Genomic DNA, 13,197 nt, shown 5'->3' with positions numbered 1-13,197 from the left:
GGGATCGGGGGCAGGAGGAAAAGGGGACGACAGAGGGTGAGATGGCTAGATGGCATCACCGACTCAATGGACGTGAGTTTGAGTGAACTCCGGGAGTTGGTGATGGACAGGGAGGCCTGGTGTGCTGCGATTCATGGGGTTGCAAAGAGTCGGACACGACTGAGCGACTGAACTGAACTGAACTGAACTGAGTTGTCACACAGTCCTTTTGGTTAAAGGCATATCTCTTTATAGATGGAAGAAATAAGTTTCAATAATTAGTACTTGTGATTTACCTGTATATTCAAAGTCATTAAACAGTAGAGTGAGGTAGAGAGAGATCTAGAATCATGCTTTTTGATGTGTCATCAAAAAGTAACAACAGGTAACTTTCACATAGATTATCCTCAAGTCTTGTTGCTGTTATTTGATTTCCTCCCTAAGTAAAGCTGGTAATTCCATGTTATCTGTTCTGCTATCTCTCATCCTAGTTACAGATACCAAGGTCTTAAACTAGCCCAATTTGCTACTGTATTTTTTGTTTTAGTGCTCTTTATTTCAGCTATCTGAAAGTGGCAAATTCTGCGGCCAAATGTTTCTGTATCTCTTCCATCTAAATACTTGTTCTGGCTTTGGTGTTAAGGTATTGTGTTTTTCTGAGTTGTACCCTCCAAGCCCATTGGGCTACCTCATTCCTACCACCTCCAAGTTTAAGAGGGATGGATTACTACTTTGTCAGATACCATTTCTGTATTCTATAAGAATTTAGAAATCCTCAAGTTAGTAAGTAAAAGTATAATGTATTTTAAGGTAAATGTTTTAATTCTCTTCCTGCTAACACAGTCTTAAATATTTTTAACATTATTTTGGTGGCTGAACTTGAGGCCATCAGATCATGCCTCTTGAGCTGCATGTACACAGGCTCTTATTTTAGACTACATTTTGTGATAGGTCTTTTCAAATTGTTTAATCTGACAGTTTTGAATGAAATTCTTGTTAATCCTCAACTTGAGTTTCTGTTCAGTTTCAAGTCTATGCTTTCCCTTCAGGTGTGGTCATTCACTCAGATTCTTCTAAGATACATCTACAAATAAACTGATTGTACATGTATTAATTATCTAATCATATTCATTAAGCCGAAGTTATAAATTATTTTTACTAGTCTGTAATTCTTTTTTCAGAACTGAACTTTAAAATTGAATTTTATGATATGAATGCTAATATATTAATAACAGCTTTAACCCATAGTATTTTACAACTGCTTTCATTATTAACCTCTTAAAGCTGACTCAATATAATTGTTTTGCTGTAGTTTATGAAAAAATTCAAAACTATTCAAATAGAAAGGGAGTAGTACAGTGAACTCCCATGTATACTTATCACCCAACTACAGCAGTCCTCAATTCATGCACTTATATGATCTATAACCCTTCCTTCTCCTAATCTCTCATGGTCATTATTCTATCTTGAAGGAAATTTAACACTTTATATAATTTTTATGTATTTCAATACCAGATTTTTATATAACTAGAATCCAAAGGTAACATATACAGTGATGATGAGTTGGTGATCATGAGCAGCTAGGGTTGTGATAATTTTGGTATAAGTTAGATTTTTGTAAAAGCAAACTTTTTCCACCATATTTTTGGTAATAAACGAGCAGAGGAAGCCAGATGGTTTTCTTGCCATAATTTTTAAGGACTATAGCTTCTTTTGTAAGTTTAAATAGCCTTGTTCTTTCTTGCCTTCCTCTGTAATTGCTTAAGCAAAGTAAGGTGAAGTTGTACCATTAATTTTTTAATTTAAAAATATCAGTTTGAGACCCCAGTAGTCATTGGGAAATGAATTAATTCCTAATGTTCATAAAATCTCAAATGTCTCTCACAAATAGTATTTTTTAGCAATTTCACAAATAGTATTAGGTTTGATTCTCACTGAATCATTGGAAAATAGACTATTACTGTTAAAGGTAGGGCTGCACACTTCATGCATTGGAGAAGGAAATGGCAACCCACTCCAGTGTTCTTGCCTGGAGAATCCCATGGATGGAGGAGCCTGGTAGGCTGCAGTTCATGGGGTTGCTAAGAGTCGGACACGACTGAGTGACTTCACTTTCACTTTTCTCTTTGATGCATTGGAGAAGGAAATGGCAACCCACTCCAGTGTTCTTGCCTGGAGAATCCCAGGGACGGGGGAGCCTGGTGGGCCACCGTCTATGGGGTTGCACAGAGTCGGACACGACTGAAGCGACTTAGCAGCAGCAGCAGCAGCACATAAAGTAGCTAGTATTATGTTTGTATTTAATACAGTATTCCCTACTCATTTTGTTTGTTTGGTTTTTTTTTTCCCAGGATTTTTTATTGTTTCAGATGTACAGCAAAGTGATCTAGTTATGTGTATATATATCTTCTTCAGATTATTTTCCAGGTTATTTTTAGGTTATTTTAATATGCTGAATATAGTTCCCTGTGCTTTACTGTAATCCTTGGTCCCCACTCATTTTTAACTTGCTGCTTCATGTAGCTTAGATGCATCCAGTACAATTTTTTACGCAAGCATATCTCTTAAAATTTATTTAAAGTATAGTCATTTCTTTGATTCTCTGAAAATGTCATTTGACTTGGTAATTATATATTTTAAAATATACAAAAGAAAGAATTTTAAGAGGAGTCACATCAGTTTTCTAGTATGTTCGATCTGGTTTTCATTTGGTAATAATTGCATTTTATTTTAAAAATTTTGTTGCACCTTCATAACAAACACTTTCCAGCTTAATCAGAAAACCAAGCTTTTTTCATCCTAAACTTAATTAGATCTATGTTACTCTGCTTGTGTTTTTGGGGGGATGGGGGAGTGGTTGACCCTTAATTGTTCTGTGAGTGGTCTAGAATAACAGATGAAAAGCAGTAATTGCAGTCGATAACAATTAAGGGCTTTTACATTGAATGTGTTTCTAATTAAAGTTTATGATGGATTTCTTTGTATGGCTCCTTTCCCCCAATGTTTAAACACAGTTCAATATGAGACAGAATTTTTTTTCTGGGTGATGAAATGTTGGAATCTTCAGGGGATCCTTGAGACTAGAAAAGAAGTGATTTCCAAGAAATTTGGGATGAGTTTTTTGTTACATGAGAGAATATTTGTGAATTTTTTTAGAAGACTGGTGAACTTCGCAAATCTTAACAAAATTGTGTCTGTTGTAGCAGAAATAATCATTCATTTCTCAAAAGCAAATGTAATAGCTGCCTATATATCTAATTCTTTCCATTGGTGCTGGAAACTAGATACATTGTTTAACATATGAAAACTTCATATAAAATTATAACTTAAGAAATAGCAAATCTTTCATATGCTTCTAATATTTGTGAACATTAGTATGTAATGTGCCAATTTTCCTGTTAAGCCTAACACATTTACAATTCTTTCTTTAAGGCAAATCCTCCTCCAGTACTAGTCAACACAGACAGCTTGGAAACATCAACTTATGTAAGTTCCATTCATCACCAAGTTTTTCCTGTTCAGTCTTTGATACAGATATCAAAATCACAGCATTATTTTCTCTAATACATTTTCCTTATGATGTTCTGTCACTGAGCTGTAATTGTTAAAGTAAATGAAACATACTATCCTTTTTGTTTTTTTGTTTTTCCCGTGCACTTACAAAGCAGAAATGTTGAAGTAAATTTCATTTTTAAATTAAAATGAACAGCTTTCACTATGGGCTCTCTCACCAGTGGTCATTTACACAATGGTATATAATCCGAGAGTCATTTTTGAAGTCTAATTGAGTGACTATGTTTGTAGTGAATGTGTTCTCAGTTATAACTTTGTAACTTTAAATTGATTACTCCTTCTCTCCAAACTTTTGTTAAAAAGTCTTCTTTCTCCTAAAGATAAATAGCCAGAATAGCAGAATCTTAACATTTTTCATCCCACCTAAAGTATCTTTGGAGATGTGTAAGTAGAAGTTACACCTGTGCATTTTAAAAAAATCAAATGGTGCATAATTTAATAGATTATAAAAATCTTTTTTCTCTCATTTTTGAACTGTAGTCAATTTTCATCTGTACTTTAAAACATTTTATTTGGCTTTGTATTCTGTGTATATTTATATGGGCATAGCAAATTTGGGGAGATTTTTGAAAACTTTAAATCATAATACTTTATACAAACCAAAAGTACTCTTCAGTCAGTGTCACCTTTCACACTGATATTGAATACTTAAGAAGAATTTTGTTTGTACTTTTGTTCTTCACATTTTATCCCTGTTCATTTGTTAAATTATGTTTTGCTTAAGGGCAGAGTTGGTAAATACTTTTATTTTAAAACCCTTTGAACTGGAAGGTTACTATGTAAGAACTAACAAAACTATATCAACAAAGAAAATAAATACACATGCATTTTAGAGATGTCAACAAATTAAAAGCAGGATTAACATACAGACAGCAAACTTAGTTTTTATGACACATTATTCAAAAATTAATTTTCCTGTTAAGCAGAATATGTTGGAAGTCTCTAAACCCATTCACTACCCATGTTGAGAAATTCTCTAGAAAGACTCACAAGGCTCAGCACCTTGTACCTACGGCTAAGATTTATTTATATGTAATAAGTCAGGATCCATAGTCAGATTATAAGGCTGTTTGTCTAGAGTAATACATCTTTAGATTTCCTTGTACTATCTTCCTCCCCAGAGGGGTCCACAGAGCACTGTTTTCACCTAGCAGTGAAAATGTAGCAACAAGTATTCAGTTTTTCTGCCCAGGGAAGCCCATTATTTGGGCTTCACCACAGTTATTTATTGGTAGTCGTTCACATAGACACCCTCTATCCAGTACATACCAAATTTCCAAGCTCCCAGAAGGAAAACAGGTGTTCAGCATAAAGTTCATTGTCTCTGCAAAGTCTTGCCAAGAGTAAACAACCCTTTCAGTGAGGGAATGGTGAGAACGCTCCTAGAATCAATTTCTAAAATGCCTACTAAGACTCTGCTAGCCATAGCAGCCTTGGGCCTGATATAGCAACCCTTTTCTCTACATAAGGCAATAAGATAAATTCCATTTTCTTAAGATTTTGTTCTACTTTATCATATTTGAAAAGCACTGTAAAATGTTTAGTAATATTCTTTGTGTCTAATTAGTTTAATTCTGAAATTTAAAATATGTTCCAGAATGGCTTTTAAACTTACTTGTTATTCCTCTGTTAAGTTCTGATCATTAAATAGTAGCTGTGAGTTGATGAATAAAATTAAGAAAACTTGCAGCTGTTGCATTATATATCACACTTTCCCCCCCTGGCTGCTGTCAAAATGCTTCCTAAAATTAAATAGTTAATTGAACAGGTAATGCATATACATTGTATAAAATTCAATATATACCACAGTATATCCAATAAAAAGGGAATCTTTCTTCACCCCTACTCCTAGTCTTCTAGTTCCTCTTGCCTAAGGCATAAAATGTTAAGAGTGCGTGTGTATGTGTGTAGGATATATATTAAAAGAACATGTATATATATGTATATCCTTGTATAAATATTTTGTGCATAAATAAGGATATATGTGTTTTCAAACTTTTCCCATACAAAAATCAATGCCCCATTGATAATTTTTGTATAGATGTTTTGTGTATATATGCAATTATATAATCTGAATATATTTGTATACATAGGTTGCTCAAAGGGTGTGTCAGTTTTTAGATTTGATCATTATTGCCAAATTTTACTTTCTAGCATTATGATTCAGAGAAGGCAATGGCACCCCATTCCAGTACTCCTGCCTGAAAAAAATCCCATGGACAGAAGAGCCTGGTAGGCTGCAGTCCATGGGGTCACGAAGGGTCGGACACGACTGAGCGGCTTCACTTTCACTTTTCACTTTCATGTATTGGAGAAGGAAATGGCAACCCACTCCAGTGTTCTTGTCTGGAGAATCCCAGGGACGGGAGAGCCTGGTAGGCTGCCGTCCATGGGGTCACGAGTCAGACATGACTGAGCGACTTCACTTTCACTTTTCACTTTCATGCATTGGAGAAGGAAATGGCAACCCACTCCAGTGTTCTTGCCTGGAGAATCCCAGGGACGGGGGAGCCTGGTGGGCTGCCGTCCATGGGGTCACGAGTCAGAGATGACTGAGCGACTTCACTTTCACTTTTCACTTTCATGCATTGGAGAAGGAAATGGCAACCCACTCCAGTGTTCTTGCCTGGAGAATCCCAGGGACAGGGGAGCCTAGTGGGCTGCCGTCTATGGTATCGCACAGAGTTGGACACACCTGAAGTGACTTAGTAGTAGTAGCATTATGATTCATCAAAAAGTATTGTTTTTACCCCATACTGTCACTAGCATGGTGTGTTAATAAATTTTTTGATCCTTTGTTAGCATAATGTTTGTTACCATAAAATATATTAATTCATTGTTTCAACTTGAATTTATATCTCAATTCTTTATCAGCTTTTTCACCTTAAAATTTTTTTTTATGATGAGAAATTTATATACCACAAAATCCACCCTTTTAAAGTGTACAATTCAGTGGTTTTAGTTTATTCACAGCATTGTGCCATCACCACCACTTTCAAATTTCCGTAACATTTTTATCACCTTGTAAGGAAACCCTGTACCCATTAGTAGTCACTCCCTATTTTGCCCTTACCTCAGCCCCTGACAATCACTAATCTACTTTCTGTCATTATGGCTTTCTCTTTTCTGGACTGTTCATATAAATAGAATCATACATGTACACCTGAAACCAACACAACATTGTAAATCAACTATACTCCAATAAAAATTTTTTTTAAAGGAATCATACAGTAAATTGTTTTTTTGTGTCTGGCTTTTACTAGGAGTAGTATGGTGAAGGTTCATCTGTGTTGTAGCATGTGTTAGAACTTCATTCGTTCTTATGGTCGAAATATTTTTCATTATATGTATGTACTACATTTTGTTTATTCATCCTTCTCTTGATGGGCTCTTGGGTCATTTCCACCTTTTGGCCATTGTGAATAGTGCTGCACTGGCATGGGCATCCCCAGTGGATGAGCGGTAAAGAATCCACCCAGAGTCCACCTGCCAATGCAGGAGGTGTGGGTTTAATCCGTGGCTTGGGAAGATCCCTTGGAGAGAGAAATGGCAACCCACTCTAGTATTCTTTACTGGGAAATCCCATGAACAGAGGAGCCTGGTGGGCTACAGTCCATGAGGTCACAGATAGTTGGACTTAATGACTAAACAACAGCAACAGACATTGCATACGGTATCTGGGAATTATTGTCATTTTATTAGTATTATGTCTCTTAGTCCATGAACATATTGTCTATCCATTCCTTTACATCTTCAATTTTGTTAACAGTGTTTTAAATTTTCAGTGAATTTGTCTTACACTTTTTAAATTAAATTTATTCCTAAGTATTCTTTTAATGATATTATAAATTAAATTGTTTTCTTAATTTTATGTATGGATTTTTCATTGCTAGTGTTTAGGAATATAATGGATTTGGGGGTATTAATCTATCCTGCAGTGTTACTGAACTCAAATTAGTTCTGATTTTTGTTCTTATTGTAGATTCCTTTGGATTTCCTACATAAGGTCATGTAATATACAAACAAATATTTTCACTTATTTCTTTTCAATAAAGATGCCTTTTATTTATTTTCCGTGCCTAATTGCCATGGCTAAAACCTCCATTAAAATGTTTCATAGAAATTGCAAGAGCTAACATTCTTATTTTGTTCCTGATCCTTGGGTGAAAGAAAGCTTTCACTCTTGTACAATCAAGTATGATGTATTAAACTCAGTTTTAAGTATTAATTGATACTATAATTTCATTGGCATTGGGTTTGATTATCTCTCTGAAATCCTGTTCTTTTCCTAAGTACTAAGATATTAAGCAAAAATTCTAGAGGTCTTCCTGGTTCTGGTAATGAGCAGACATGAAGAAATTTGTTGAAATAATTCCTAACTATTCCTTTGTATTTTCTGTAAAACCATAAAGAGTAAAAATTAGGAAATTTCATTTAATTTTACTTTGGTAGCTTTCTTACACAGGGGTTTTCTGGTGGCTCAGATGGTAAAGAATCTGCAGATGTGGGTTTTATCCCTGGGTCAGGAAGATCCCCTGGAAAAGGGAATGGCTAACCATTCCAGTTGGAAAAGGAAATGGCAACCCACTCCAGTACTCTTGCCTGGAAAATTCCATGGATGGAAGAGCCTGGTAGGCTACAGTCCATGCTGCTGCTGCTGAGTCACTTCAGTCGTGTCCGACTCTGTGCGACCCAATAGACGGCAGCCCACCAGGCTCCCCCGTCCCTGGGATTCTCCAGGCAAGAACACTGGAGTGGGTTGCCATTTCTTTCTCCAATGCATGAAAGTGAAAAGTGAAAGTGAAGTCACTCAGTCGTGTCCGACCCTCAGCAACCCCATGGACTGCAGCCTACCAGGCTCCTCCATCCATGGGATTCTCAGGCAAGAGTACTGGAGTAGGGTGCCATTGCCTTCTCCCACAGTCCATGGGATCACCCTAATTGGTAGATAATTGCTTTACAGTATTGTCTTGGTTTCTGCCATACATCAACATAAATCCGCCCTTGGTATACACATGTCCCCTCCCTCTTGAACCTCCCTCCCAGGTGCCATACCTCTAAGTTGTCACAGAGTACCTGTTTGAGCTCCTGGCATTATACAGCAAATTCCCACTGGCTATTTTGCATATTATAATGTATGTGCTTCCATGCTACTCTGTCCATTCATCCCACCCACCCTGTCTTTCATCTGCCCTGGGTACTATTGTCTGTTCTTTATGTCTCTGTCCCATTTCTGTCCTGAAAATAGGTTCATCAGTACCATCTTCCTAGATTTCATATATATGTGTGTTAATATATGATATTTGTCTTTCTCTTTCTATCTTACTTCACTCTGTATAATAGGCTCTAGGCTTATCCACCTCATTAGAACTGACTCAAATGTGGTGTTTTTGTGGCTGAGAAATATTCCATTTTGCATTTTCCCCCTACCCCCAAGAAAAAGAAATGCAAAAAGGCAAAATGGTTGTTTGAGGAGGTCTTACAAATAGATGAGAAAAGAAGAGAAGCGAAAAGCAAAGGAGAAAAGGAAAGATACATCCATCTGAATGCAGAGTTCCAAACAATATCAAGCAGAGATTTAAAAAAGCCTTCCTAAGTGAACAATGCCAACAAAGGTCCATCTAGTCAAAGCTGTGGTTTTTCCAGTAGTCGGGTATGGATGTGAGAGTTGGAGTATAAAGAAAGCTGAGCGCCAAAGAATTGATGCTTTTGAACTGTGGTGTTGTTGAAGACTCTTGAGAGTCCCTTGGACTGCAAGGAAATCAAATCAGTTCATTCTAAAGGAAATCAGTCCTGAATATTCACTGGAAGGACTGATGTTGAAGCTGAAACTCCAATACTTTGGCCATCTGATGCAAAGAACTGACTCAATTGAAAAGACCCTGATGTTGGGAAAGATTGCAGGTAGGAGGAGAAGGGGATGACAGAGGATCAGATGGTTGGATGGCATCACTGACTCACTGGACATGAGTTTGAGTAAACTCCAGGAGTTGGTGATGGACAGGGAGACCTGGCATGCTGCAGTCCATGGGGTCGCCGAGAGTCGAGCACGACTGAGTGACTGAACTGAACTGAACAATGCAAAGAAATAGAGGAAAACAATAGAATGGGAAAGACTAGAGATCTCGTCAAGAAAATCAGAGAGAAAGTGTGCTCAGCAGCCCCGCGGATCTTGTTGGATGGAACAGACCCAGGGACGCCCCTTGCTCCAGCCTCCAGCCACCCCTCCAACCTTTTTTCCAGTCGCAACCTCTCGAGTCAGCCCCTCAGCTCTGTGGGATCACCAGGACCAGCTGCCATTTTTTAACTCCTTATTATTACCGACCAATCATGAGCTCCCAGATTCATCAGAATTATTCTGCCGAGGTGGAGGCCACCGTCAACCGCCTGGTTAACATGCAACTGTGGGCCTCCTACACCTACCTCTCTCTGGGCTCCTATTTCGACCATGACGATGTGGCCCTGGAGGGTGTGGGTCACTTTTTTCATGAATTGGCCAAGGAGAAGCGCAAGGGCACGGAGCGTCTCTTCAAACTGCAAAACCAGCGTGGCGGCCGTACCCTCTTCCTGAACGTGCAGAAGCCATCTCAAGATGAGTGGGGTAAAACCCAGGATGCTGTGGAAGCCGCCCTTCTCATAGAGAAGAACCTGAATCAAGCCCTGTTGGATCTGCATGGCCTGTCTTCTGCCTGTGGAGACCCCCACATCTGTGACTTCCTGGAGAACCACTTCCTAGATGAGGAAGTGAAACTCATCAAGAAGATGGGTGACCACCTGACCAACCTCCGCAGGCTGGTCGGTCCCCAGCCTGGCTGGTCCCCAGGCTGGGTTGGGCGAGTATCTCTTCGAAAGGCTCACCCTCAAGCACAACTAGGAGCTTCTGGAGAGCAGCGGCCTTTGAAGAACCCACCTAACATCAGGGCTGCCTGAAGCTCCTCTCTGCAGCCACGAGGCAGCTTTTTAACACCCTGGAGCCCTCTCTCAAGCCTTGGACCAAATGGAAACAAAGCTTTTTGCAGCATTAAAAAAAAAAAAAAGAAAATCAGAGATACCAAGGGAACATTTCATGCAAAGATGGGCACAATAAAGGAGAGAAATATAATGGATCTAATGGAAGCAGATGATATTAAGAACAGGTGGCAAGAATATCTAGAAGTACTATGGAAAAAAGATCTTAATGACCCAGATAACCATGATGGTGTGATCACTCAACTAGAGCCAAACATCCTGGAGTGTGAGGTCAGGTGGGCCTTAGGAAGCATCACTATGAACAAAGCTAGTGGAAGTGATGGAATTCCAGTTGAGCTATTTCAAATCCTAAAAGATGATGCTGTGAAAGTGCTGCACTCAATATGCCAACCAATTTGGAAAACTCAGCAGTGGCCAGGACTGCAAAAAGTCAGTTTTCATTCCAGTCCCAAAGAAAGGCGATGCCAAAGAATGTTCAAACTACCACACAGTTGCACTCATCTCACATGCTAGCAAAGTAATCCTAATTCTCCATGCTGTCTTCAACAGTGCGTGAATAGTGAACTTCCAGATGTTCAGGCTGGATTTAGAAAAGGCAGAGGAACCAGAGATCAAATGGCCAGCATCCGTTGGATCATCGAAAGAGCAAGAGAATTCCAGAAAAATATATACTTTTGCTTCATTGACTACATTAAAGCCTTTGACTGTGTGGATCACAACAAATTGTGGAAAATTCTTGAAAGAGATGGGAATAACAGACCACCTTACCTGCCTCCTGAGAAAGCTGTATGAAGGTAAGAAGCAACAGTTAGAACTGGATATGAAACAACAGACTGGTTTCAATCTGGGAAAGGAGTACCTCAAGGCTGTATATTGTCACCTTGCTTATTTAACTTATGTACAGAGTACATCACATGAAATGCTGGGCTGGATGAAGCACAAGGTGGAATCAAGATTGCCAGGAGAAATACCAATAACCTCAGATATTGAGATGACACCACCTTTATGGCAGAAAGTGAAGAGGAACTGCAGAGCCTTGATGAAGGTGAAAGAGGAGTGTGAAAAAGTTGGCTGAAACTTCAACATTTAAAAAACTAAGTTCATGGCATCTGATTTTATCATTTAATGGCAAATAGATGGGGAAACAATGGAAACACTGACAAACTTTTATTTTCTTGGCCTCCAAAATCCCTGCAGATGGTGGCTACAGCCATGAAATTAAAAGATGCTTGCTCCTTGGAAGACAAGTTGGCAGTTCTAGACAGCATATTAAAAAGCAGAGACATCACTTTGCCAACAAAGGTCCATATAGTCAGAGCTAGGTCTGTCTAGTCAAGGCTGTGGTTTTCCAGTGGTCATGTATGGATGTGAGAGTTGGACTATAAAGAAAGCTGAGCACAGAAGAATTGATGCTTTTGAACTGTGGTGTTGGAGAAGACTTTGAGAGAGCCCCTTGGACTGCAAGGAGATCCAACCAGTCTGTCCTAAAGGAGATCAGTCCTGGGTGTTCACTGGAAGGACTGATGTTGAAGCTGAAACTCTAATACTTTGGCTGCCTGATGCGAAGAGCTGACTCATTTGAAAAGACCCTGATGCTGGGAAAGATTGAGGGCAGGAGGAGTAGGGGACAACAGAGGATGAGATAGTTGGATGGTATCACCGACTCAACGGACATGGGTTTGGGTGGACTCTGGGAGTTGGTGATGGATAGGAAGGCCTGGCATGCTGTGGTTCATGGAGTCGCAAAGAGTTGGACACGACTGAGCAACTGAACTGAATGGTTTTTCCAGTACTCATGTATGGATGTGAGAGTTGGGCCATAAAGAAGGTTGAGCGCCAAAGAATTAATCCTTTTGAATTGTGGTGTTAGAGAAGACTCTTGAGAGCCCCTTGGACTGCAGGTTGGTCATACCAGTCCATCTTAAAGGAAATCAGTCATGAATATTCATTGGAAGAACTGATGCTGAAACTCCAATACTTTGGCCACCTAATGCAAAGAGCTGACTCATTGGAAAAGACCCTGATGCTGGAAAAGATTGAAAGCAGGAGGAAAAGGGGACGATGGAGGACGAGATGGTTGGATGGCATCACCAACTCAATGGACATGATTTTGAGCAAGCTCCAGGAGATGGTGAAGGACAGGAAAGTCTGGTGCGCTGCAGTCCATGGGGTCCAAAGAGACGGACACGACCTAGTGACTAAACAACAACAATAAATAATCCATTGTATGTATGTACCACAGCTTCTTTATTCATTCATCTGTCAGTGTATATCTGGGTTGCTTCCATGTCCTAGCTGTTGTAAATAGTGCTGCAGTGAACACTGGGGTACATGTGTCTTTTTCAATTATGTTTTTTCAGGATATTTGCCCAGTTGTGGGATTGTTGGGTCATATAGTACTTTTATTCCTAGATATTTAAGGAATCTCCATACTGTCCTCTATAGTGACTATATCAATTTACAGTCCCACCAGTGCAAGAGGGTTCCCTTTTCTCCACACCCTTTCCAGAATTTATTGTTTATAGAATTTTTGATGGTGGTCATTCTGACTGGTGTGAGGATATATTTCATTGTAGTTTTGATTTGCATTTCTCTAATAATGAGTGATGTTGAGTATCTTTTTATGTGTCTATTAGCATATCTGTATGTCTTCTTTGGAGAAAGGTCTGTTTAGGT

The 13,197-nt window shown here is 38.8% G+C and overlaps 1 protein-coding gene across 15 annotated transcripts in view; it reads left to right on the top strand.

The window, feature by feature from the left end:
• Nucleotides 1-13,197, top strand: part of DLG1 (discs large MAGUK scaffold protein 1) — a 270,874-nt gene that overhangs the window by 143,769 nt on the left and 113,908 nt on the right. For all 15 annotated transcript variants that reach the window (XM_070789390.1, XM_070789394.1, XM_070789399.1 and 12 more), the window contains one exon: nt 3,412-3,465. In XM_070789390.1, the coding sequence (XP_070645491.1) occupies nt 3,412-3,465 (54 nt within the window). The remainder of the gene's footprint in view (nt 1-3,411; nt 3,466-13,197) is intronic.

Source organism: Bos indicus, chromosome 1, assembly GCF_029378745.1.
Source record: "Bos indicus isolate NIAB-ARS_2022 breed Sahiwal x Tharparkar chromosome 1, NIAB-ARS_B.indTharparkar_mat_pri_1.0, whole genome shotgun sequence".
Taxonomy (NCBI): domain Eukaryota; kingdom Metazoa; phylum Chordata; class Mammalia; order Artiodactyla; family Bovidae; genus Bos; species Bos indicus.
This window is presented reverse-complemented; position numbering and strand designations above follow the sequence as displayed.